The 27,561-nt window shown below is 29.8% G+C and overlaps 1 protein-coding gene across 16 annotated transcripts in view; it reads right to left on the bottom strand.

Moving 5' to 3' along the window:
* mim (missing-in-metastasis) overlaps positions 1–27,561 on the bottom strand; it is a 333,252-nt gene that overhangs the window by 247,040 nt on the left and 58,651 nt on the right. For all 16 annotated transcript variants that reach the window (XM_075312282.1, XM_075312283.1, XM_075312286.1 and 13 more), the window contains exon 3: positions 3,064–3,668. In XM_075312282.1, the coding sequence (XP_075168397.1) occupies positions 3,064–3,135 (72 nt within the window). In that variant the 5' untranslated portion in view covers positions 3,136–3,668. The remainder of the gene's footprint in view (positions 1–3,063; positions 3,669–27,561) is intronic.

Below are 27,561 nucleotides of genomic sequence, written 5' to 3'. Positions count from 1 at the left end.
CATTATGAAACATATAAATAGGGAAGCTATTAAAATTAATAAAATCTGCGAATCAAATCCAGATTATCAAATTGGACTTTTTTTTCACCCTAAGATGCTTTTTGTGTCAATTTATTATTGTGTCATTGAATGCCATTAAAGGGTGATACGGTCAAAATTTGGTCAATATAAACTTGACGTATTTCTTTCAATTTTGCATTTAAAAAACCTGAACACCCCTCATTTTGAAGGTGTGTGTGTGTGTAGAATGTTGCTCCTATTTTGATTTTGGAATTCACTCTTCAGTTGCCAAAATGCCGTCCAAGCAAGAAGTGCAGCGTATCAAAATTTTGCTCGCGCATCGCGAAAATCCGAGCTACTCGCACGCAAAGCTGGCAAAATCGCTAAAAGTTGCAAAATCAACCGTTACAAATGTAATTAAAGTGTTTGGGGAACGTTTGTCGACAGCCAGGAAGTCTGGATCGGGGGGAAATCGAAAACCGGAAGCCGCTGAGACGACAAAGAGAGTTGCCGGTAGTTTCAAGCGAAACCCTAACCTCTCTCTCCGAGATGCCGCAAATAAGCTGGGTGCATCGTGCATCGAGCCAAAAAACGAGCCGGACTATCGACTTACAAGAAGGTAGTGACTCCAAATCGCGATGATAAACAAAATACGACGGCCAAAGCGCGATCCCGGAGGCTGTACACGACGATGCTGACGAAGTTTGACTGCGTGGTAATGGACGACGAAACCTACGTCAAGCAGCTTCCGGGACAGGAGTTTTATACGGCAAAAGGAAGGGAAAAGGTAGCAGATATTTTCAAGCACATAAAACTGTCAAAGTTCGCAAAGAAATATCTGGTTTGGCAAGCCATCTGTACCTGTGGCTTGAAAAGCAGCATTTTCATAGCTTCCGGGACTGTCAACCAAGAAATTTACGTGAAAGAGTGTTTGAATAAACGTCTGCTGCCTTTCCTGAAGAAACACGGTTGTTCCGTACTGTTTTGGCCGGATTTGGCATCTTGCCATTACGGTAAAAAGGCCATGGAGTGGTACGCCGCCAACAACGTGCAGGTCGTTCCCAAGGACAAGAACCCTCCCAACACGCCAGAGGTCCGCCCAATTGAGAAATACTGGGCTATTGTCAAGCGGAACCTAAAGAAGACCAAAAAAACTGCTAAGGACGAGCAGCAGTTCAAGGCAAACTGGCTTTCTGCGGCGAAGAAAGTGGACAAGGTGGCTGTACAAAATCTGATGGCAGGTGTCAAGCATGAGGCCCGGCAATTCGGATTTGGAAAAACGAAAGCCTAACTGAATATTTTTCCTGAATTTTATACTAATTGAACTTGAAAAAGAAATTTAATTTGATTTTTTAAATAAACGATTTCACCGATTTACACGCGTTTTCCCTTGACCAAATTTTGACCGTATCACCCTATACTGACCATGCAAAAATTTGTCCACATCGGTCCATAATTGTATATAGCCCCCATATAAACCGATCACCAGATTTGACTTCCGGAGCATTTTGGAAGAGCAAAATTCATACGATTCGGTTGAAATTTGGTACGTGATGTTAGTATATGGTATCCAACAACCATGCAGGAATTGGTTCATATCAGTCCATAATTATATATAGCCCCCATATAAACCGATCCCCAGATTTGACCTCCGGTGCCTTTTGGAGAAGCAAAATTCATCCGATCTGGTTGAAATTTGGAACGTGTATATGATATTTAACAACCATGCCAAAAGTGGTCCATATCTGTCCATAATCATATATAGCCCCCATATAAACCGATCCCGAGATATGGTTTTGGAGTCCTCAGATAGCCCTCAGATAATTCGATCCCCGATCACACAAAAATTGGTCCATATCATGTTCATAATTCTATATAGCCCCCATATAAGCGACCCACATATTTTAATTCTGGCTCTCTACGTACCGTGCAAAAGTCCATATCGAATCGTAATTATTTGTAGACTTACCTATACATAACTTTTTTGTCTAATATATACCACGTATGGACTAACTCACAATTTAGAAAACGATGTTAAGAAGTTTTAAGATACCACAACCCAAGTAATTCGATTGTGGATGACAGTCTTTCGTAAAAGTTTCTACGCAATCCATGGTGGAGGGTACATAAGATTCGGCCTGGCCGAATATATTTGTTATAAGGTACATTTAGTGTAAATTTCCTCGATTGTTACTAGGAAAATATGCTGCTATTAACAATCAATTTATGATAGGTCAAATGTTTAGAACATCCTCGATAGTATAGTGATTAGTTTTCCGTCTACACCTTGTTTAGTTGATAATATAGTTGTCATATCAAATGCCTTTATACCGAGGATCCATAACGCTGTCATATGATGTTGCCTAGTTTAAAGATTTTCCCCATATTTATAGCTTCCCTTAATATATTAATATTACAAGTTTACACATTTTTTAAGTATCCTCGATAGTATAGTGATTAGTATCCTTTATTGCTCAATAAACTGTTCAATTTCAGATCACATGTATACAGTAATGCAAAAGTTCTGTAATGCAGGGATATATTATTGTTTAGATTAATCATTCCGTAAATATTGGGTATTTCCTTTATTGTATATGGTATTAATATTCGAATTGGGAACATTTGTCCATATATGGTCGACAATATTATCCTTCATTTGAATACAAATTTAAATAATTTCCTCGATAGTATAGTGATTAGTATCCATATTTTTATTCCAAATTCAATAGAAGTTGAAAATATTTTGTTTAATTTATAAATTTCATCATAGTAAAGTACTTAGGGTGAATACTTTTTATGATATTCCAAAAATTGGCTGTTTACTAATATTCAGATGCGGCAAATGGTTATCACATATTCTCGATAGTATAGTGAAATGTATTGGCAATTAAGTTCTGTTTAATAGAAAAAATTTCCTCGATAGTTTAGCGGTAATATCCCATGTCTTAATTTTAATTAAATTATTTTAAAATTGTCCTCAAATAAGTGAGGATAAGAATCTTGGTATTTAAATTATATGTCACCTTATAAAAGAGTTTATACGCTTTAGCTATCTAATCTTACCTTCATATCATTGATGATCTGTTGAAAGAGGCTCCCCAAAGCGGAGCTATCACGTTCCATGCTCATATCCATCGTGATGCTGTTGTGTTTGTTTCCTCTTGATTAAATGTTGAATAATTGATATTTCCTGCGTAATAGTTTTGCTTTGTTATTTAATTGACATTAATGACAGACTTGTTGTTTGTTATCGATCGCGGAATCGTGTGAAATAACGATTCCTTAAAAATAGGTAATCATAAAATAATTCGCGCGACGCGTTTCTATTTTCTTTAATAATTTCGAGATGTTGATTTAATTTTACTTTTGAATCTTGCAGAAGTTCAAATTGAAACTTCTTAAGTCGTTTGAATATTACAAAATGTTAATAATAACAATTGACGAGACATTTTAATTGATCTTCTCAGTCTATTCGAAAAGGAATGGAAATTCAATTTTCTTTTTCTTGTAATCGTTTCGATATTGGATATTTTTTTGTTTTGTGCTTATTTTTCTTTTTCGATTGCTACAGCTTCAAGTGAATGTCGCTTCAATGAATTTCGATTTTGTCGTCATTTGGCTTTTCACTTCTTCTTTCTGTGGCTCTTATTCTTTTTTTATTTGTAAATCTGCAAAGAGAAAGGAAGATATGACAATGATTAATAAATAATATTATGATAAAGGAGCCATAATAAATTGCCATAAATTTAAATACGAGTCGGCTATAAGCCAATTTAAACTAAGTGTCTATTGACAAATCGAAATGTATGACCATTTTATAAAATTAATCAATTGAAGTGGAAACTTTTAAGATGAAATGAGAAAGTGATTTATGGAAAATGGTAATATGATATATGGAAAATTTTAAGATAATTCCCATGAAAGCTACAGAAGATTCGTAGAGATCTGTATCACGCCTATCCTTCAATATTATGGGATTTATTTACCAATCAGAGGTCATTGACTGAAGAAGCTACCTTAAAGTCCTTGAAAAGTCTCCACATGCCTCGTACCACGAAATTATTATGGAGAAAATTCAAGCACTACAACCTCTAAGCATAAAAGTTTGGTGACTCCCTCTTCGGACACGGAGCTAAACACGTAATCAGACGGATAAGAGAAATTTGATCAATAAAAATCTGGACAAATTTGCAAAGATATAATTTCCAAACATTTTTGCAGAGCACGGAAAATCTCTCAATGAGATGGCTGAAAAATTTAATATTCATTTAATTTATGTACTTGATTATAGGTAGCTCGCGTCGCTATTGTTGTAAACTGTTTGGCTTAAATTCCTAAATACAATAGATGCGATATGACATTAAGGAATGGATATATTTGGTTTACTACATAAATTTACGCTATACGAAAATGTGAATAGATTTTCTAGTTTAGCCGAGCTTTCGGGTATCTAAAGTATCGACCATTTTTGGAAATCTTTTCAAGGTTGTGTCTTTAGAACAACTTCTAATATTTTTCGCTGGATACTTAAACAAGCATTGAAAATTGTGATTGAACCTTTCAACTTTGGTTTTAAATATACTTCCTAAAAAGAACTTTGAGCACTTAACAAGCATCTCGTTCAGAGGCGAAAGATGTTATTCCATTTCCCATATTTAATTTTTCCAGATCCAATTCCTATGTTAAATATCTAATTGGGAGTCTTTCTTAACCTCTAAAGATAGTCAAAAATTGGTATTAAAAATTAATTTCCATAAATATTTTATCTCATATCTTCTCCACACTGTTAGAAAAATATGTTTTTCATATGTTCCTATATAAACAAAATGTGTTTCGGGCACGATTTTAAACCACAATATATTTAAGTGCGAACATGTAATTTTCCTAAACTAACACTAAATGTTTGGGACATCTATGTTAATATGTTAGAATATATTATGTTTGGGGCATGAATGTTTCATAAAAATCATATGTGTGAATACAAACATATATAAATTTACAAATTTTGACTAAACATACATATGTTGTGATATTTTATTCAAAGCGACAGAGAGAGTATAGAGAGAAATAGAGATGGAAACCGGGAGAGTTGACGAAAGATATCAATATAACACAGCAAAAGAGTCAAAAGAGAACAATTTCTGTGAAACCGCTTGTATGTTGTTTCGGAAAACTGTTTTATGATAAGGCCAAAAATTTGATATGTTTAAGTCTAAATATTATTTAATTTGAATAAAGAGAATATACATTATGAACCAAGAGAATAGACATTTGAAAAACAAACAGCTTATGTTTTCGCCTTGAGAGCAGCATTTTATGTATGTGTGGACATGTGTTTTGTTTATCATTTTGGCATTATTTTTTTCTTGGTTCGTTAAAAGAAATCAGGGGTCTTCATAAAAATAACGAAAGGGCACTATACTCTTTTTAGAGTTGGGACGGTAAAATGAAATAAGGAGGAAATAGTGAAAAATTACACAGTAAAATGTAAAAAAACAAAGTTTAGTTTCACTTTATTAAAAAGTAGTCCACGAGGAGTTGACGGACACCATCAAATATAAAAGCGGGCATTAAGTTCGACTTTTACAGCTAAAACAATTTAAAAAGTTTATTTTCTTTAAAATGAATTATTAAAGAAAAATAAAAGGAATTTTAGAGCGATGGTGTTAAATGCTAGTAAAAAACTGTTCACTCCTAAATAAATTTATGTTTATATTATAAAATTATGTATGTATGTTTATACTCGACTCCACGTTCTTCTTTTGTTAGTTTTTGAATTCCTTCCAAATTTTAAAGTTTTGTACAAAAACAGTTTTTTATTACAAGATTGTTATTTTTGCAATAAAAAATAATATTTTATCCAAAAATCATTCAATTTCGTTTATATCAAGCACTGTTACTGACTATAAATCTTTAATAACGCACATTTCGATGTTTCATTTAAAAAAATTAATATAGTATAAATATAAATGTGTAAATTAAAAAAAAAAAATTCGGTCGGAGCAGGGATTGAACCCACGACCCTTTGCATGCAAGGCAGACATGCTAACCACTGCTCCACGTGGCAAACAAATGTATGTTTCTGTTAAATAATGTTATGTTTGCATGGGCTCGTGGGCGCTGCAAACTATGCTATATAAATGTAACTTAAAACGATAATTATCTACTGGTGACTATAACAGCTACGTAGCCCAGTGGATAGTGTGTTGGCTTACAAACTGTATGGTCCTCGGTTCGATTCTCCGTGCAGGCGAAAGGTAAAATTTAAAAAATTTATAAAAGTGAATAATTTCTTCAACATTATTTGTATTACAGAGAAAGGTGCCAATAACTAAAAAATTTCGTGGAAGTGAAAATTACGAGTATGTTAGGGAATGCACAATCGTGTTTGGGAAAAATTCTTCCAAGCATATAATATTTTTGGCTCAAAATGCTTCCAAACATATAATATGTTCACATAAAACAAACATATTAATGTTTCGGCAGTATGCAATAATATATGTGCTTCCTGCAAAATATGTTTGGAACATATGTTAAAGAAGCGATTTTTTTTGAGGGTGCATAAATACCCCATTTTTAATTCATTCAGATAACCCAAAAAAAATAGTTTCAAAATAACCACAAAAACTCAACAAGTGGTAAATAAATGCAAGCAGTCATCATTAAACTATGCCAAGCCCATGGTTGGTTGTTGATGATGATGGCGGATGAACAGCATCAAAGTGCATTGTGGCACAAAGATAAGTGCACTCTCCGGCACTCGTACAACATTCATATCAATTTTAGGTCATGCAACTGCAGTGAACTGCACCGATTCAAGTCATGTTGCAGCGGAAGACGACAAAAACAAAAAACATACGTTGTACTCAAATTCAAAACAGAAAAATCTTTTTTTCTTTTGTATTTTTTTTTTACACATTTCTCGCACAGTTGTTATAATTTTGAAAATGCGTGACTAAGTCATGAATAATAAATACCCAAACTCATAGATACACAAACACAATGAGGGAAAAGGAAAACAAATAGATTTCTTTGATTGAAAACCAAATATTCCTAAAATTTCAATTTTCAAAATCTTCATTTCGTAAAGAAAAATTACGAAAAATTTATTTCTTTAGTAAATGTTTTAGAATTTTGTAAAATTATTTTTTGCTATAGGAAATTTTGTAAATTTTTATGCTATAGGAAATTTTGTAAAATTTTGTTTTTTTTGCCATAGAAAATTTTCTAAAAAATTCTTTGCTATAGGAAATTTTGTAAAATTTGTTTTGCTATAGGAAATTTTGCCAAAATTTTTTTGCTATAGGAAATTTTTTAAAAAATTTGTTTTGCTATAGGAAATTTTGTATTTTTTGTTTTGCCATTGATCATTTTCTAAAAATTTCTTTGCTATAGGAAATTTTGTTACAATTTATTTGCTATGGAAGTTTTGTCAAAATTTTTTTGGTATAGAAAATTTTGTCAAAAATTGTTTGTTATAGGAAATTTTGTTACAATTTCCTTCCTTTGTCAAAATTTCATTCTTATGTCAAAATTTCTTTGCTATAGAAAATTTTTTAAAAATTTCTTTGCTATAGGAAATTTTGCCACAATTTATTTGCAAAGGAAACTTTGTCAATTTTTGTTTTTTGCTATAGGAAATTTTGTCACAATTTATTTACTATGGAAATTTTGTCAAAATTTCTGTGCTATTTGGAATTTTGTCAAAATTTCTTTGCTATAGGAAATTTTGTCAACATTTATTTGCAATAAGAAATTTTATTAAAATTTCATTGCCTTAGGAAAATTTAAAAAAAAATTTCTTTGCTTCAGAAAATTTTGTCAAAATTTCTGTGCTATAGGGAATTTTGTCAAAATTTCTTTGCTATAGGAAATTTTGAAAAATTTATTTGCAATAGGAAATTTTATTAAAATTTCATTGCCTGAGGAAAATTTGTAAAAATTTCTTTGCTTTATGAAATTTTGTCAAAATTTCTGTGCTATAGGGAATTTTGTCAAAATTTCTTTGCTATAGGAAATTTTGTCAAAATTTCTTTGCTATAGGAAATTTTGTCAAAATTTGTATTATATAGGAAATTTTTTCAAAATTTCTATGCTATAGGAAATTTTGTCAACATTTATTTGCAATAGGACATTTTATTAAAATTTCATTGCCTTAGGAAAACTTTAAAAAAATTTCTTTGCTTCAGAAAATTTTGTCAAAATTTCTGTGCTATAGGGAATTTTGTCAAAATTTCTTTGCTATAGGAAATTTTGAAAAATTTATTTGCAATAGGAAATTTTATTAAAATTTCATTGCCTGAGGAAAATTTGTAAAAATTTCTTTGCTTTATGAAATTTTGTCAAAATTTCTGTGCTATAGGAAATTTTATCAAAATTTCTTTGCTATAGGAAATTTTGTCACAATTTATTTACTATGGAAATTTTGTCAAAATTTCTGTGCTATTTGGAATTTTGTCAAAATTTCTTTGCTATAGGAAATTTTGTCAAAATTTCTATGATACAGGAAATTGTGTAAAAATATCTATGATATAGGAAATTTTGTCAAAATTTCTATGCTATGGGAAATTTTGTCAAAATTTCTATGATACAGGAAATTGTGTAAAAATTTCTATAATATAGGAAATTTTGTCAAAATTTCTTTGCTATAGGAAATTTTGTCAAAATTTCTATGATACAGGAAATTGTGTCAAAATTTCTATAATATTCCTATATCCTATTTTGTCTAAATTTCTATGCAATAGGAAATTTTGTCAACATTTCTTTGCTATAGGAAATTGTGTAAAAATTGCTATGGTACAGAAAATTGTGTAAAAATTTCTATGATATAGGAAATTTAGTCAAAATTTCTATGCTATAGGAAATTTTGTCAAAATGTCTTTGCTATAGGAAATTTTGTCAAAATGTCTTTGCTATACGAAATTTTGTCAATATTTCTTTGCTATAGGAAATTTTGTCAAAATTTCTATGATACAGAAAATTGTGAAAAATGTCTATGATATAGGAAATTTTGTCAAAATTTGTATGCTATAGGATATTTTGTCAAAATGTCTTTGCTATAGGAAATTTTGTCAATATTTCTTTGCTATAGGAAATTTTATCAAAATTTCTTTGCTATAGGAAATTTTGTCACAATTTAGTTACTATGGAAATGCTGTCAACATTTCTTTGCTATAGGAAATATTTGAAAAATTTATTTGCTATAGGAAATTTTGTCAAAATTTATTGCTATAGGGAATTTTGTTACAATGTATGTGAATGTGATATGGAAAGTTTGTCACAATTTTTTTGATATAGGAAATTTTGTCAACATTTCTTTGCTATAGGAAATTTTGTCGAAATTTCTGTGCTATAGGAAATTTTGTCACAATTTTTTTGGTATAGAAAATTTTGTTAGAATTTCTTTGCTATAGAAAATTTTGTCAAAATTTCTTTGTTATAGGAAATTTTGTCAAAAATTCTTTGCTGTAGGAAATTTTGTCAAAATTTCTTTGCTTTAGACAATTTTGTAAAAGTTTCTTTGCTATAGGAAATTTTGTCACAATTTATTTTTTATTTAAAATTTTCTATAGGCAATTTTCTGAAAATTCCATTTCTTTTTTTTTTTTAATTTCATTAAATTCATTTTTGTTTTGTTGCAATATTCCCCATAGTTTACCAACAGTCACCCAGGCGGTCAAACTCAATGCTGAATGCATTCATTGTTCGTAAAAAAAACGCAAAACAGAAGAACTCTTCATTGAAGTTCAACAGCTTAAGAGACGCGCATTCAAGAGCTCTTCAAAATATGTTACACTGAAATCAAATCCAATTTACAGCGCAAACAAATGAGTTTAACACCCACGATTCCAGTTCCAACACAACTTCCTCCATCAAAAGCCACAGGCATTAAACTTATAACAAAATAAATTGGATATTCAATTAGAGAATTAAATACACATAATTAGAGGAATATCAAACTTCACACACAACACCAATAATAACAGCAATATTTTCTGGTGTCAAACAAAACGTTCATGTAAATGAAAATCTCTACCCACTACCAAAAAAAGTTTCAAAATCGTTTACAATAAACATAAATTTGTTGACATAATTAGGCAGACAGACAAGAAACAAATCGAACCACATACAAAATCAATTGGATGGGGGAAACAAGTTGAAAAATAGTTTTCTATTTTTTTATTGGGGACATATGGATATGTGAATTGATTTTGGTTATTGTTGTATTAATAAAAAAGAGAGGAAAACGAAAGTGTTTTTATTTGTAACGGCATATGGTAATTTTCAAAACTAGAATTGAGAAGACATGTCTAATAACAATAATTATTGATATTTATTGACTTTCGAGCAACAAGTCCCTTTTGAGGGCATAATTTATGGCCGAAAACAAAAATAGAGACAATTCAATTTAAATTGAATAAATAAAACGATATTAAAATTCTGTGAGAGTTTTCGGCAAACAATCGTGATAATTTAATTGTGATAGCTCGAACGTCTCCTCAGGGGTTCCCATAACTGGAATTGGAATAAACAATTTTCTATAAAAATAGAATTTTCAATAGATTTCCTGTAAAGGTGCAATTTTCTGAAAATTGACTATAGAAAATTTTCTATAGATATGAAATTTTCGAAAATTTACTACAGAAATGAAAATTTCCTAAAGAAATGAAATTTTGACAAAATTTTCTATTCCAAAGAATTTTGACTAAATTTTTATAGCAAAGAAATTTTGACAATATTTCTATAGCAACGAAATGTTGACAAAATTTCTATATCAAAGTAATTTTGACAAAATTTCTATATCAACGAAATTTTGACAAAATTTCTATATCAAAGAAATCTTGACAAAACATTCAATACTAAAGAATTTTGAAACAATGTTCTATTCGAAAGAATTTTGAAAAAATCTCCTATAGCACAGAATTTTTGACAAAATTTCCTATAGCATAGAATGTTTGACAAAATTTCCTATAGGAATGAAATTTTGACAAAATTTCCTATAGAAATGAAATTTTGACAAAATTTCCTATAGAAATGAAATTTTGGTAAAATTTCCTATAGAAATGAAATTTTGACAAAATTTCTTATAGGAATGAAATTTTGACAGAATTTCCTATAGAAATGAAATTTTGACAAAATTTCCTATAGAAATGAAATTTTGACAAAATTTCCTATAGAAATGAAATTTTGACAAAATTTCCTATAGAAATTAAATTTTGACAAAATTTCCTATAGAATTAAATTTTGACAAAATTTCCTATAGAAATGAAATTTTGACAAATTTTTCTATAGAAATGAAATTTTGACAAAATTTCCTATAGAAATGACATTTTGACAAAATTTCCTATAGAAATGAAATTTTGACAAAATTTCCTATAGAAATGAAATTTTGACAAAATTTCCTATAGAAATGAAATTTTGACAAAATTTCCTATAGAAATGAAATTTTGACAAAATTTCCTATAGAAATGAAATTTTGACAAAATTTCCTATAGAAATGAAATTTTGACAAAATTTCCTATAGAAATGAAATTTTGACAAAATTTCCTATAGAAATGAAATTTTGACAAAATTTCCTATAGAAATGAAATTTTGACAAAATTTCCTATAGAAATGAAATTTTGACAAAATTTCCTATAGAAATGAAATTTTGACAAAATTTCCTATAGAAATGAAATTTTGACAAAATTTCCTATAGAAATGAAATTTTGACAAAATTTCCTATAGAAATGAAATTTTGACAAAATTCCCTATAGAAATGAAATTTTGACAAAATTTCTAATAGAAATGGAATTTTCCATCAATTTCCGATAGAAATGGAAAAAATTCCTAAGAAATGAAATTTTCCAAAAATTTCCTAAAGAAATGTGAATTTTGACAAAATTTTCTATAGAAATGGATTTTAACAACATTTCCTATAGAAATGAAACTGTCCGAAAATGTCCTATAAAAATGTGAATTTTGACAAAATTTTCTATAGAAATTAAATTTTCGGAAAATTTATAGAAATGAAAATTTCCTATAAAAATTAAAATGTTGTATAGCTCTCGTTCCAAAGAATATACTTGGTGACTATGGGTTACTTAATAATACACTATTGGAACAGAACTGAATTGAGTTTCGATAAATTTTTGACCTAAAGGGTGATACGGTCAAAATTTGGTCAAGGGAAAACGTGTGTAAATTGGTGAAATCGTTTATTTAAAAAATCAAATTAAATTTCTTTTTCAAGTTCAATTAGTATAAAATTCAGGAAAAATATTCAGTTAGGCTTTCGCTTTTCCAAATCTGACTTGCCGGGCCTCACGCTTGACACCTGCCATTAGATTTTGTACAGCCACCTTGTCCACCTTCTTCGCCGCAGAAAGCGAGTTTGCCTTGAACTGCTGCTCGTCCTTAGCAGTTTTTTTGGTCTTCTTTAGGTTCCGCTTGACAACAGCCCAGTATTTCTCAATTGGGCGGAGCTCTGGCGTGTTGGGAGGGTTCTTGTTCTTGGGAACCACCTGCACGTTGTTGGCGGCGTACCACTCCATGGCCTTTTTACCGTAATGGCAAGATGCCAAATCCGGCCAAAACAGTACGGAACAACCGTGTTTCTTCAGGAAAGGCAGCAGACGTTTATTCAAACACTCTTTCACGTAAATTTCTTGGTTGACTGTCCCGGAAGCTATGAAAATGCTGCTTTTCAAGCCACAGGTACAGATGGCTTGCCAAACCAGATATTTCTTTGCGAACTTTGACAGTTTTATGTGCTTGAAAATATCTGCTACCTTTCCCCTTCCTTTTGCCGTATAAAACTCCTGTCCCGGAAGCTGCTTGTAGTCGGCTTTGACGTAGGTTTCGTCGTCCATTACCACGCAGTCAAACTTCGTCAGCATCGTCGTGTACAGCCTCCGGGATCGCGCTTTGGCCGTCGTATTTTGTTTATCATCGCGATTTGCAGTCACTACCTTCTTGTAAGTCGATAGTCCGGCTCGTTTTTTGGCTCGATGCACGGTTGTAGACGATACACCCAGCTTATGTGCGGCATCTCGGAGAGAGAGGTTAGGGTTTCGCTTGAAACTACCGGCAACTCTCTTTGTCGTCTCAGCGGCTTCCGGTTTTCGATTTCCCCCCGATCCAGACTTCCTGGCTGTCGATAAACGTTCCCCAAACATTTTAATTACATTTGTAACGGTTGATTTGGCAACTTTTAGCGATTTTGCCAGCTTTGCGTGCGAGTAGCTCGGATTTTCACGATGCGCGAGCAAAATTTTGATACGCTGCTCTTCTTGCTTGGACGGCATTTTGACAACTGAAGAGTGAATTCCAAAATCAAAATAGGAGCAACATTCTACACACACACACACCTTCAAAATGAGGGGTGTTCAGGTTTTTTAAATGCAAAATTGAAAGAAATACGTCAAGTTTATATTGACCAAATTTTGACCGTATCACCCTTTACATATAAAATAGGAAAAAACAAACAAGTTAAAAAATTTATAATTATTTTTAGCCAAAGAACCAAAAGAAAGAAGCCAAAGAAAGAAAGAACTCCAGTTATGGCCAAAGATTTCAAATTATTTTTGTTTTTTTGTATTATTGAGAGGTTCTTCACCAACCATTTAACAATTGCTTAAACAAAATATATCAATAATGTCTTTATATTTAACCAAGGAGGTCTAAAATCCAATCCGCCCTAAGGAGCATAAAAGTGGCAATGTAGAAAATATAAGTGGGTCACATGATGTTGCATTTTTTTTCTATGAAAAAAAAACCATAATGATTCTTGCATTGTTCAAAAAGCTTTAGGCACAATTGACATTAACCAACCTAGAGTTGGGTTTTGAGGTGTTAAAGAATCCCCCTTTTCCCCAGCATTTTTCCTCATGGCATGAACATAAATCAAATGCTCCACATTCAATGTCATTTGAAAATAACTTGGCTTGACTCTCGACAAGTCGACACAATTAACCTGCTGAAATCTGTCTTTGCTTAGCTTTTTTCCACAATTTTTTTTTGTATTATAATTGCCTTCTATTCCAGCAGCATGTTTGGTGTTAATGGGTATTTAAACACCGTCCTATTACAAGAGTAGTAAGCCGCCACCGCCTGGCAAAAACAAACACAGAAAATGCCATGATTTGGCATTTCTAAAAACAAGATAGACACACAAAGCAAGCGAGATTCGAGCGGCAGCATTATCCAGATTTTTTTCATTTAACATCATGTCAGACACGAGAGTTAAAGCGTCAACTTCTCTTACCACCGACAAATTTCAGCATGACTGACTGAGTGTCGCTAATGTGACCACGAAAACATTACATTAAAAAGCTATTTTCTCAATTAGTAACGCATTTTTGTTTGTCGTATACTTGTAGCCCTCCCCGAAGAACACTGGAACAACATTACATGAGGAATTGAAAAAAAATGACCTTGTCAGATTTGATTTTTTTTTTGAGTGAATGAATGTAAAATAACTGTACATAATGTTACATGATTCCAAAAATTATAAAAAAATAAAAGTGAACAGAATCGGGATTCTTTTCAATTTGATTAATTGTTATTTTAATGTAAGGATAATTTCTATCAAATCGAAGGACCATTTTTGTTGATGCTAAAGAACTAGTTGGCCAATCAACGATACTGTCAGTTAGAAGTTAAAAATATAGATAAAATTTAATAGTAAATAGATTTAGTGGAAGGACCATTTCAACCAATTCGATGGACCATTTCTATCAATTCGAAGGACCATTTTGATCAAGTCGTAGGACCATTTCTATCAATTCGAAGGACTATGTTTGTTGATACAAAAGAACTAGTTGGTGAATCCATGAGGCTTTTATAGCCACATTGAAGTATTTAAAAAATCAAAAAAAGTAAAATTGATGAGTCGAATTCGAAGGACCATTTCGATCAAGTCGAAGGACCATTTCGATCAAGTCGAAGGACCACTTCTACCACTTCGAAGGACCATTTCTATCAGTTCCAAGAAACATTTGATCAATTTTAAGGAACATTTGTAAAGAAATAGTTGGTTGTGGACCATTTCGTCGTCGAAGGACCATTTCTATCAAATCAAAGGACCAATCTATGGGACTGTTATACCCACATTGACCACGACCAGTACCAATTATATAATATATAAGAAGCATTATAATTAAACCGGCTGAAACATCTAATTGATTCACAAAAAACATGTATACTCGAAGAACCAATTTATCAAGTCGAAGGATCATTTTAATTCTGTCCAGTGGTCTGAGAGTCATTGACACGTACCAGTTATTGCTAAAGCTAACGAAGCACCATTATATCAAAACGAAAAATGGGGACCCATAGATGCAACTTTAAAAATATTTTATCCGAAATGAAACAACGTGGTAGGGTTGCATGTCTTATTCTACTTTCTTTCATGTGCTCGCAAGTAAATTCCACTTTTCACGACTCTAAGTCCATACCTAGTTCAACTGTATCTCTCCCTTTTTCACCAATCCCTTAAGTTTTACCTTGTTCGGACTACATAATCTTATTTTTGCTTTTTTGACACTCAAGCTGTTCTACTGGACCTCGCGACTTACATTTAGGTTTGGTTGGGTGTAGTGGCTGACTCACCTAGACTGTTCAGGTCATTGTCATACCGCAGGTGGTGAACTTTTCTCTCAATGAGTGCTGCCGGATTTTAGCTCATTGACAAAAGGACCTTCTTTTTACAGCCGAGTCCTAACGACGATTCACATTGCAGTGAAGCCATTTAGAAAAGCTTTGAAATAGTCAGAAATGTCACAGGCATTACTGAGAGGGTGTTCGGCCGAAAGCAGGCGTGCAAACCATTTGGCCATGGTGGCTCCGTTAGTGACCTTTAGTTGGCTACTTTGACTTCGTTCCTGTGTGACCCAGTAACCGGGGAGCCACCGTGGTGCAATGGTTAGCATGCCCGCCTTGCATACACAAGGTCGTGGGTTCGATTCCTGCTTCGACCGAACACCAAAAAGTTTTTCAGCGGTGGATTATCCCGCCTCAGTAATGCTGGTGACATTTCTGAGGGTTTCAAAGCTTCTCCAAGTGGTTTCACTGCAATGTGGAACGCCGTTCGGACTCGGCTATAAAAAGGAGGTCCCTTGTCATTGAGCTTAACATGGAATCGGGCAGCACTCAGTGATAAGAGAGAAGTTCAACAATGTGGTATCACAATGGACTGAAAGTCTAAGTGAGCCTGATACATCGGACTGTCACCTAACCTAACCTAACCCTGTAACCAAATGATGCGAAATCTTCCATGTTCAGAATATGCGCTTATCTCCTCTCTACAACGGTTCATGGTCGCATATATCCCCTACTATTCTCATTTCAGTATCCACGAATATATTCACCTTCGTCATCCTAATTCTGATACCGGTTTACGCAAGAAAATGGCGGTAGTTGTGTCCATTATGTATATCCTCAAGCCAGGACATTCACTATAACCTGAATTATCTGAATTGGAAGGAGATATTATACCGAGCCTGAACCTATTTGAACACTAGGAACGGCGGAAATGTTGGGAATAAATGCATGGAGGAAACAGAATTCCTAAACTAGATAAAAAATGGTAAAATGGAAGAATATCATTAGGCCACAAAAGAGGCTTAGGCTTTTCATCGTAAAATAAACTTGTACAGTCGAATGACTATTTCTATCAAATCGATAAAAAAAAACAAATTCTATCCACTCGAAAGAGTATTTTTTATCAAATCGAAGGAAGCAGAAATCCTAAACTAAACCAAACAAGGTCAAAATGGACAACAAAACAAGCCGAAAGCGTAGAGCTTTTCAATGTAAAATAATCTTGTCGAGTCTGAGGACCACTTCTATCAAATCTCTACACTTGGAAAAGAGTATTTTTATCAACTCGAAGGACCATTATAACTCAACCGAAAGACTAATTAACCTGTATCATTTATATAAAATGGAAGGAAGAAGGGTAAAAAGTAACTTTGGGAATAAGTATGTAAAGAAACAGAATTCCAAAATTAGGGTCAAAACAAGCCGAAACCGTGTACTTTTCAAACTGAATTAATCTGGTGTAGTCGAAGGACCATTTTAACAAGATCGAAAGATCATTTTTGTCGATTCGAAGGACCATAATAATTGAACTAATTGACCTGTACCATTTATATAAAATAGAAGAAACATTTTAGTCAAGTTGTAACCATAACTGGATAACATTGAAGTACAACCTTATTGAGGCGAACAAAACTAATAATTTAATCCAAAGGTTGGCCAAAATCGTATGCAGTGCTTTGGATAACCAGTCCCCATTTCAGTTGATCCATTATCTGTTTCGATTGAATGGAAACGAAGGACCATTTCCATCAAACACTTTTAACAGACTTTCACTCAAGGCAATCGAAGGACCGTTTTAATCATTTTCCTCTTAAATGTGAGCTTCCCACAAAAGTTATTAGGGTAATAAAATTAAATAACAATATTTTTCCCAACCACGTTCATAGGGACCATGATTCTTATTTATATAAAGTAATCAAGTAAACATTTGCTTAGGCAATTTAATAAATATCATCATCATGTGGTTTTCTTCATTCTCGACCTCAGCCGCCTCGCATGCCATATAATATACAAAACCATAATCAAATGAAGGAATAGAATATGGCCTATAGACAAAATCATGTTAATTGCATTTATCATTCCAGCCACCAAACCATGGCAAAGAGTTAATCGTGGGGAAAGATGGTAATAGCAAATAAATCCCAAAAAGACCAAAACCAAAGAAGCCATCACACCTCCCTCCCCATTAAGACCCTTTAAATGGGTCATCACGTTTTGTATTTCAGCATTCGAGTCAAATTGTCATGCCACACAGTCACAGTGGTTGCCATTTGTCTGTCATGTCACATTTGCCCCATAATAACAAATACGTTTTGGCAGTGCAACCAACAATCACAATGTCTGGAGTATGATATGGAGAAGTTTGGTCTACGGCTTCTTTCTTCACTTTTGGATGGTTTGCTTGTGCCATATCTTTCCATGGTTTTCCTTTACTTTTCATATTTGTACATGGTGATAATTATTTAAAATGTATTCCAAATGCATAGCATGAACTTCCGAGTAGTCTTCAAACCAAAAAGCAAGCAAGTCAGTGCATATTCCAATATTGTTGATGGTTAAGGAAGAAGTTTTTTGCTGTTACGTGTATTTCTTCTGTGGCAGTCTTCTTGAACTCCACTTTAATTTAAAGCAACATTTCCAATTTATTTATAATTTTTTTGAGTAATAATTGTTTATGTATTTTCCTTGTCATTTAGTTTCTTAAAATGGCTTTTTTGATTAGTTTTCTATATAGCGTCTCTTAGCCAAATATGTAATACAGACAATTTCCTTTAGTGCACATTATTTGATATTAGACAAATTAAGCTAGACGAACGGATAGGTTAGAAATTATTATTGGTAATAAAATGTTTGGTGAGGAAAAAGATTGTATCATACGATAAAACTGAAAGTAATCTTCAGTTTTCAATTTCCGAGTCCATCCATCCTAGTCACAAAATGTGCCCTTTTTTCATGCGATGATACTTTTGAGGCACCTTTTACACTTACATGCCACATTTTTGACATAGTGTTCCACTTTTGTGATTTTTTTTATATCGTGTAGTAATATCCCATACTACAAGGCATCTGACACGAAGTGTTACCCATTTTAAAGACCATTTATTTGTGAGGAAAAGTTTTATATTGATTTGAATCACACAAGTGTATGGGAGTAATCTAACGTTCAGTTTCCTCGTCAGAGAACACGATTTTCAGAAATTCACCATCTCAATAACGGTTGGCACAGTTGGTAGCAATTGACAAAATTTTCTATAGAAATAAAATTTTGACAAAATTTTCTACAGAAATAAAATATTGACAAGATTTTCTGTAGAAATAAAATGTTGACAAAATTTTCTATAGAAATTAAATTTTGACAAAAGTTTCTATAGAAATAAAATTTTGACAAAATTTTCTATAGAAATAAAATTTTGACAAAATTTTCTATAGAAATAAAATTTTGACAAAATTTTCTATAGAAATAAAATTTTTACAAAATTTTCTATAGAAATAAAATTTTGACAAAATTTTCTATAGAAATAAAATTTTGACAAAATTTTCTATAGAAATAAAATTTTGACAAAATTTTCTATAGAAATAAAATTTTGCAAAAAATTCTATAGAAATAAAATCTTGACAAAATTTTCTATAGAAATAAAATTTTGACAAAATTTTCTATAGAAATAAAATTTTGACAAAATTTTCTTTATAAATTACAATTTTATCAAAATTTTCTATAGAAATAACATTTTCACAAATTTTTCTATTGTAATAAAATTTTGACAAACTTTTCCATAGAAATAAAATTTTGACAAAATTTTCTATAGAAATAAAATTTTCATAAAATTTTCTATAGAAATAAAATCTTGACAAAATTTTCTATAGAAATAAAATCTTGACAAAATTTTCTATAGAAATAAAATCTTGACAAAATTTTCTATAGGAATAAAATTTTGACAAAACTTTCTATAGAAATAAAATTTTGATAAAATTTTCTATAGAAATAAAATCTTGACAAAATTTTCTATAGAAATAAAATTTTGACAAAATTTTCTATAGAAATAAAATTTTGACAAAATTTTCTATAGTAATAAAATTTTGACAAAATTTTCTATAGAAATAAAATTTTGACAAAATTTTCTATAGAAATAAAATTTTGTCAAAATTTCCTATAGAAATACAATTTTGACAAAATATTCTATAGAAATAAAATTTTGACAAAATTTTCTATAAAAATAAAATTTTGACAAAATTTTCTATAGAAATAAAATTTTGACAAAATTTTCTATAGAAATAAAATTTTGACAAAATTTTCTATAGAAATAAAATTTTGACAAAATTTTCTATAGAAATAAAATTTTGACAAAATTTTCTATAGAAATAAAATTTTGACAAAATTTTCTATAAAAATAAAATTTTGACAAAATTTTCTATAGAATTAAAATTTTGACAAAATTTTCTATAGAAATAAAATTTTGACAAAATTTTCTATAGAAATAAAATTTTAACAAAATTTTCTATAGAAATAAAATTTTGACAAAATTTTCTATAGAAATAAAAGTTTGACAAAATTTTCTATAGAAATAAAATTTTGACAAAATTTTCTATAGAAATAAAATTTTGACAAAATTTTCTATAGAAATAAAATTTTGACAAAATTTTCTATAGAAATAAAAATTTGACAAAATTTTCTATAGAAATAAAGTTTTGACAAAATTTTCTATAAATTTTCTATAGACATAAAATTTTAACAAAATTTTCTATAGAAATAAAATTTTGACAAAATTTTCTATAGAAATAAAATTTTGACAAAATTTTCTATAGAAATAAAATTTTGACAAAATTTTCTATAGAAATAAAGTTTTGAAAAAATTTTCTATAATTTTCTATAGAAATAATATTTTAACAAAATTTTCTATAGAAATAAAATTTTGACAAAATTTTCTATAGAAATAAAATTTTGACAAAATTTTCTATAGAAATAAAATTTTGACAAAATTTTCTATAGAAATAAAATTTTGACAAAATTTTCTGTAGAAATAAAATTTCGACAAAATTTTCTATAGAAACAAAGCGCATAATTTACATATCAAATTTGGAGTAACCTAACAACCACTTTTCCTTAATTACGTCACAGGTTACTCTTTATAATTGGTTGAAATTAAGGGGACCTGTTTGACCACTTCCCAAAAAATGCTGATTTAAATATTGCATACTTTTAGGAATTAGCACATAGTTCGAAAGACAACATTACTTTCGTCAAACGTCTAGCATTTTCCACCTGCAATTTATTTCCTATCTCAGTGGGTATAGGATTCAACATTCAAATCAATTAATATGCGGTGTCACAAATAAAAGTTGCACGGAAAAAACGTCACAAATAATAGCTCAACGGCAACACTGTCTATATCCTGCAACGTTCTCTTACTGTGCATTTCCCATAATACATAGGACAATTCAAACTTTTCTTGAATAACAAAACTTCATTTCATCTTTACCCTACTAAGTTCTCAAATTTACCGAATCGAATGCGTCACAACGTATTTATCGATTCATTCATCTATGTGGACAAAATTTAATTAGTTTTTCGATAATAAAACAATGTTAGGTCTTTCATTGTTTTTTATTTTCCTTTCTTTCTTCAAATTGCCATTAGAGAAACTCATAAGGAAGTAAATCCTCTTGGCCTAATATCAATTTGTGTGGCAAACTACCTCTTATCACTGCCATCAAAAATCCGCATCCGCAAATAGTCACGTATGCAACGACAACTCAACTTCCAATAGCAACATCGAAAGAAGACGACATAAGGGAAGGAAGTGAAATAAATTAGGAAAACAGATGGCAAGGACTACAACGAAATTGTTCAAGGCTTATGAAAATGAGAACTTGAACATTTCAATATATTATACTTAATGATCAAGGGATTTGGTAATCCAATATATTAGGGGGAAAGAAAAACCACAAAATAAAGGAATATGCCAAACTTTTATTTCTATAGAGAATTTTGTCAAAATTTTATTCCTATAGAGAATTTTGTCAAAATTTTATTTCTACAGAGAATTTTGCCAAGATTTTATTTCTATAGAAAGTTTTGTCAACATTTTATTTCTATGAAAAATTTTGTCCAAATTCTATAGAAATAAAATTTTGTTAAAAATTTATTTCTATAGAAAATTTTGTTAAAATTGTATTCCAATAGAAAATTTTGTTACAATTTTATTTCTATAGAAAATTTTGTTAAAATTTGATTCCAATAGAAAATTTTATTACAATATTATTTCTATAGAAAATTTGGTAAAATTTTATTCCAATGGAAAATTTTGTCAAAATTTTTTTTTCATAGAAAATTTTGTTAAAATTTTATTTCTGTAGAAAATTTTGTTAAAATTTTCTTTCTATAGAAAATTTTGTCAAAATGTTACTCCAATAGAAAAATTTGTCAAAATTTTATTTCTGTAGAAAATTTTGTTAAAATTTTCTTTCTATAGAAAATTTTGTTAAAATTTTCTTTCTATAGAAAATTTTGTCAACATTTTATTTCTATGGAAAATTTTGTTAAAATTTTTATTTTTATAGAAAATTTTTTTCAAAATTTTATTTCTATGGAAAATTTTCTCAAAATTTTATTTCTATGGAAAATTTTCTCAAAATTTTATTTCTATAGAAAATTTTTGTTAAAATTTTATTCCACTAGAAAATTTTGTCAAAATTTTATTGCAATAGAAAATTTTGTCAAAATTTTATTCCACTAGAAAATTTTGTCAAAATTTTATTGCAATAGAAAATTTTGTCAAAATTTTATTTCTATAGAAAATTTTGTCAAAATTGTATTTCTATAGAAAATTTTGTTCTATAGAAAATTTTGTTAACATTTTATTTCGATAGAAAATTTTGTCAAAATGTTATTTCTATAGGAATAAAATTTTGTTAAAAATTTATTTCTATAGAAAATTTTGTTCCAATAGAAAATTTTGTTAAAATTTTATTCCAATAGAAAATTTTGTTAAAATTTAATTCTATAGAAAATGTCATAATTTTGTTTCTATAGAGAATTTTTTAAAAATTCTATTTCTGTAGAAAATTTTGTTTAAATTTCATTTCTATGGAAAATTTTGTCAAAATTTTCTTTCTATAGAAAATTTTGTCATAATTTTCTGTCTATAGAGAATTTTGTCAAAATTGTATTTCTATAGAAAATTTTGTTAAAATTCAAAAACTCAAAAAAGTTTACTTGGATCCAAAGATGTTGACTTTCCTTTAAGGATTTTGGTATTGATTCCCAGCCAAAGATGCGGATTCTTTAAAAATGGTCATAATTTGCCTCCAATGATTTTCTTCTTTACTTTTGGTTAATTTTTGCTTCTATAAGAGGGTGTAATTTCGTGAATTGTTAAAAGCAAATTTTCTTGGTTTTAACAACAGTTTACTTTTTTTTCTGTGTAGTCGCATAAAGTACAAACGTATTTAACATCTCCATAATATGTTTCTATTATAAAAAAAACACCCATTTGAACATATGCAAAAATTTTTAGAAAACACAAAAAAACCAAGAAATTATTATCAATAAAATTGTTTTCCAACCAGCATAAGAGTAAACATGGATAACTTCAAGCTTAAATATTCTTAACTACAATAGTTTGCAAACTACTCAAACACTACCATCATCTATTTTAACAATACGGAACACAATAAGTTTGTTGAACTTTTCTTTGTTATTTTCTAAGAAAACAGAAAATTATATTCTGAAGTGGGAAAAAAGCAAACAATTAGTGATTGGGAGCTTGGGAAAAAGTAACATAAAAACTAGTGGTATAGGTAGTAGTTTTTTACAGTAGTCTGAAAATGTTACCAACTTAATAACGAGCTTATGTATCTTACATTTTGAAAATAATTTCTTTAATAAATACACGGACGAAAAAGACTGTTTTTCATATGTTTGGGTATAAAAATTATATGTTTGGAACTCAAATTTTTAAACACAATATTTTTGAGTGCAAACATATAGTGTTCATAAACTAGCATAATATGTTTGGGACATATACGTTAATATGTTAGAACATATTATGTTTGGGACATAAAATGTTTTTAAATATAATATGCTTGGATGCAAACATATATTAATTTAGAAATAGCCCATAAACATATATGTGTTTACAAAGAGAGACAAAGTGTATGCTGGAAGTAAAATAATGAAAGTAACCAACTGGCGCATTACAAATATATATACACAAAGAAAATTTCATTAAATATAGGAAAAATACTATGTGTGAATATAAACAAGTATACATTTACATATTATGAGTAAAAATATATATGTTGTGATATAAGACTTCGCCAAAAATTTTATATACTTAAGTAAAATATTAAAATGAGTATTCGGAGAGAAAATTCATTCGGAACCAATATAAAATATATTTGAAAAAAAGAGCATGAGTTTGTTTATCATATTCAAACAAAGGTAATTAAAGGGATCTTCATAAAAACTAACGAAAGGGCACTATACACTGAACAAAAAGCATGTCCGGTTCCAAAGATTGTGTCTCCACTTTAACAATTTTGATATTGATTCCGAACCAAAGAAGCGGAGAATACAAGTAAGGATGCTTTTAAGACACAATTCTCTTTTAAATGGGGTTTTGTGTACTTGACTCTATGAAGCACATTGCAATTTTTCGCTTTTTTCAGCTTTTTTTTCATATGCTATAAAATGTCTGTTAAAAACAAGACTTCCAGTAGAAATTATGCTATGTTTCAAGTAAAAAATGTCTTTAAAATAAAGTATTGAAAAACATATCCTATTTTTGAATAATTTTTGACTTGTAGTTAAGATGCAAAAATGCAACAAATTTAAAGACAGTTTCATTAATTTTAAAGAATTTTTCTGAATTATTAAAGTCAAGTTGACCTTAGTCCAAAATGTGTTCTTTCATGTTATGATACCCATTTTTAAGTCAAATCACTTAATTATAACGGCAACACGGCTTCATTGAAAGTATCGACCTTTGAAGATCTATAAAAACAAAGATTAGTTCCTCTTTATTAATGAGTAGTCCAAGACGGATTTTTTCGAAAATAAAAGTGGCCATTGAGTTCGAGTTTTGCCGCTAAAATTATTTCTCATTTTAGCGGCAAAACCAGAATAACATTACAACTTTTTCCGGTAAATTGTATTATAACATGGTGGGGAAAGATCCAAAGCAACAATTGAATAAGTTTATTTTCTTTAAAAGAAATTATTAAAGAAAAGTAAAAGGGTAAACATGGCAATTTTAACGTGATAATGCCAATTTATACCGGCCTTAAGAATTAAATTAAGTACAAAATTATTCGTTAATAAAAATTCATATTTATTTGTATTTCTAAATTAATGGTGTAACATGCTAGCAAACAATTGTTCACACCAAAATAAATTTATGTGCTGTTTTAAAATTACTGTTTAGAATTTAAATATAATGTGCTTTTGAATGGTTATCGTTAACCTTAGGATTCGATGGAAAAATATTTATATATACTCGACTTCACGTTCTTCTTTTGTAAGAGTTTTTGAATTTCTTCGAAATTTTTAAACTTGTATACAAAAACCTTTATTTGTTACACAATTTTTATTGTTGCAATAAAAAAATAATATTTGATTTGAACTCAGTCCATTTCGTTTATATCAAGCACTTTTCTTTTCTGACTTTAAGTCTTTTATAAAACACACTTTACAATTTCGTAGTAAAAATTTAATATAATAGTATGTAACGCTGAACACCTTTTCGGGAACTTCCGAACGTATCTGGAAAATATGTTAAAAAATATATTTAAAAAAAAAATGGTGTTGGTCGAAGCAGGGATCGAACCCAGGTCCCCTGTCACGCAAGGCGGACGACCAACCACTGCTCCACGCTGCCAACAAATGTATGTTTAACAATGTTATGTTGTTAAACAATGTTATGTTTGCATCGGCTCGTGGGCGCCGCAAGCTATGCTATATAAATATAACTTATAACGATAATTATCTCTTGATGACCATAACAGCTACGTAGGCCAGTGGTTAGTGTGCTGGCTTACAAACTGTGTGGTCCGCTGTTCGAATCCCCGTCCGGCAAAAGGTAAAATTAAAAAAAAATTATAAAATATAATAATTTCTTCTAAAATGTTTGTATTACAGAAAAAGTGAGAAAAATGTGAGGGAATATACAATTAGGCAGAAAAAAAAAATTTGAGCACAATCTTCTTTGGGAGAAAATTCTACTAAGCATATAATATTTTTGGGTTCAAAATGTTTCCAAACATATTATATGTTCACATAAGAACATATAGTTTTTTGGAAGACAACATTATTGAATTTGGATGGAAAAATACAAAATGTTTGGAACTTAGACTACCCAAACATATTATATTGTTTAGACCAATATGCTTTCAAACATATTATATATTGGAAGAAATCAAACATATAAATGTTTGGGCAATACCCAAAAATTTATATGCTTGAAGCAAAATATGTTTGGGAGTATATGTTACAGAAGCGATTTTTTTTGAGAGTGTAGATATTTTAAATCATAGTTGCACTATTTTATTTTCCCAAAGATTATTTTTTTGTGTTTTTCTTTTCTTGCCCTGAATTCTGACAAAATGCGTATCAAAACGATTCCCCAACTAAAAAATAGTGAGAAAAAATAAATAAAATATATGTACAAAATAATACCAAACAAACAACACAACTAACATTGTATATATGCAATGGCATGCAACAAGCGGTTAATTAATTTTTTTTTTTAACAAAAGTTTAATGATATTTTAAATAAATTATTTTAGTATTAATATTTAGATGAAGTTAATTTAAGAAGATTTAAATCTATGTGATAAGTGGTTTACTGTAACCATCAAATTAAGCGGTTCTTACAAGGCAACTCCTTCTTCATTTTTCCCTACGACAAATATTTTTTCCGCTTAAACAATAATTAAAAAATAATAAATAAAATAAACTATTGGCCTTATCTATCCAATTTAATATATCAATTCCAATTTAATATAAAAAATTGACCCAATGTCACAAATTATGAATTTTTGAAGTGTTACTATAAGTATTTTAGGCTAGGCCCTCGTGATTAACAAACAATCCAGAACATGTGCCATCTTCGAAGGAATAAAAAAAAAGAATAAATGGAAAAAAAGTTACTGTTGTTGTTTCAATGCGATATAATCTCTAGTTGCGAAATGAAAAACTTGCCATGAAAATAAACAAAGTAAACTGAAAAATATTTACCCACTATTTGGATCTGTTGGAAGAGAGGTGAAGAAAAAGAGAAAAGAGAGGGAGAGAGAGAGAGAGAGAACACCAATTTGCGGCCCATATCTGCAAATGTGTTATGTCTCAAACAATGCTTTTTTCTGAAATCAGATTTATTTCCAGCTGATCCACATCCCTCAGAACAATTTGTTTTATTAGAAAGCTATTTTGTCTTTGTGGAAAAATCATTAGGTTTGTGGTCGAAGGACCATTTTAGGTTTTGACTAAACAAAAAGAGATATCCTGTTGTTAAAGACACTCTTAGCTCCTTAGCCCCCCTTATGATGTACTAGTAGACCATAAAAAGTTTTGTAAAAATTTTATTTCTATAGAAAATTTTGTCCAATATTTTATTTCTATAGAAAATTTTGTAAACATTTTATTTCTATAGATAATTGTGTCAAAATCTTATTTCTAAAGAAAATTTTTGTCAAAATTGTATTTCTATAGAAAATGTTGTCAAAATTTTATTTCTATAGAAAATTTTGTCAAAATTTTTTTTCCTATAGAAAATTTTGTCAAAATTTTATTTCTAAAGAAAATTTTTTCAAAATGTTATTTCTATAGAAAATTTTGTCAAAATTTTATTTCTATAAAAAATTTTGTCAAAATTGTGTTCTTTTCTATAGATAATTTTGTTAAAATTTTATTTTTACCGATAATTTTGTCAAAATTTTATTTCTATAGATAATTGTGTTAAAATTTTCTTTCTATAGATAATT

Source organism: Haematobia irritans, chromosome 5 (assembly GCF_050003625.1).
Source record: "Haematobia irritans isolate KBUSLIRL chromosome 5, ASM5000362v1, whole genome shotgun sequence".
Lineage (NCBI taxonomy): Eukaryota > Metazoa > Arthropoda > Insecta > Diptera > Muscidae > Haematobia > Haematobia irritans.
The sequence above is the reverse complement of the archived record's forward strand: the minus strand, read 5'-3'. Positions and strand labels throughout refer to the sequence as shown.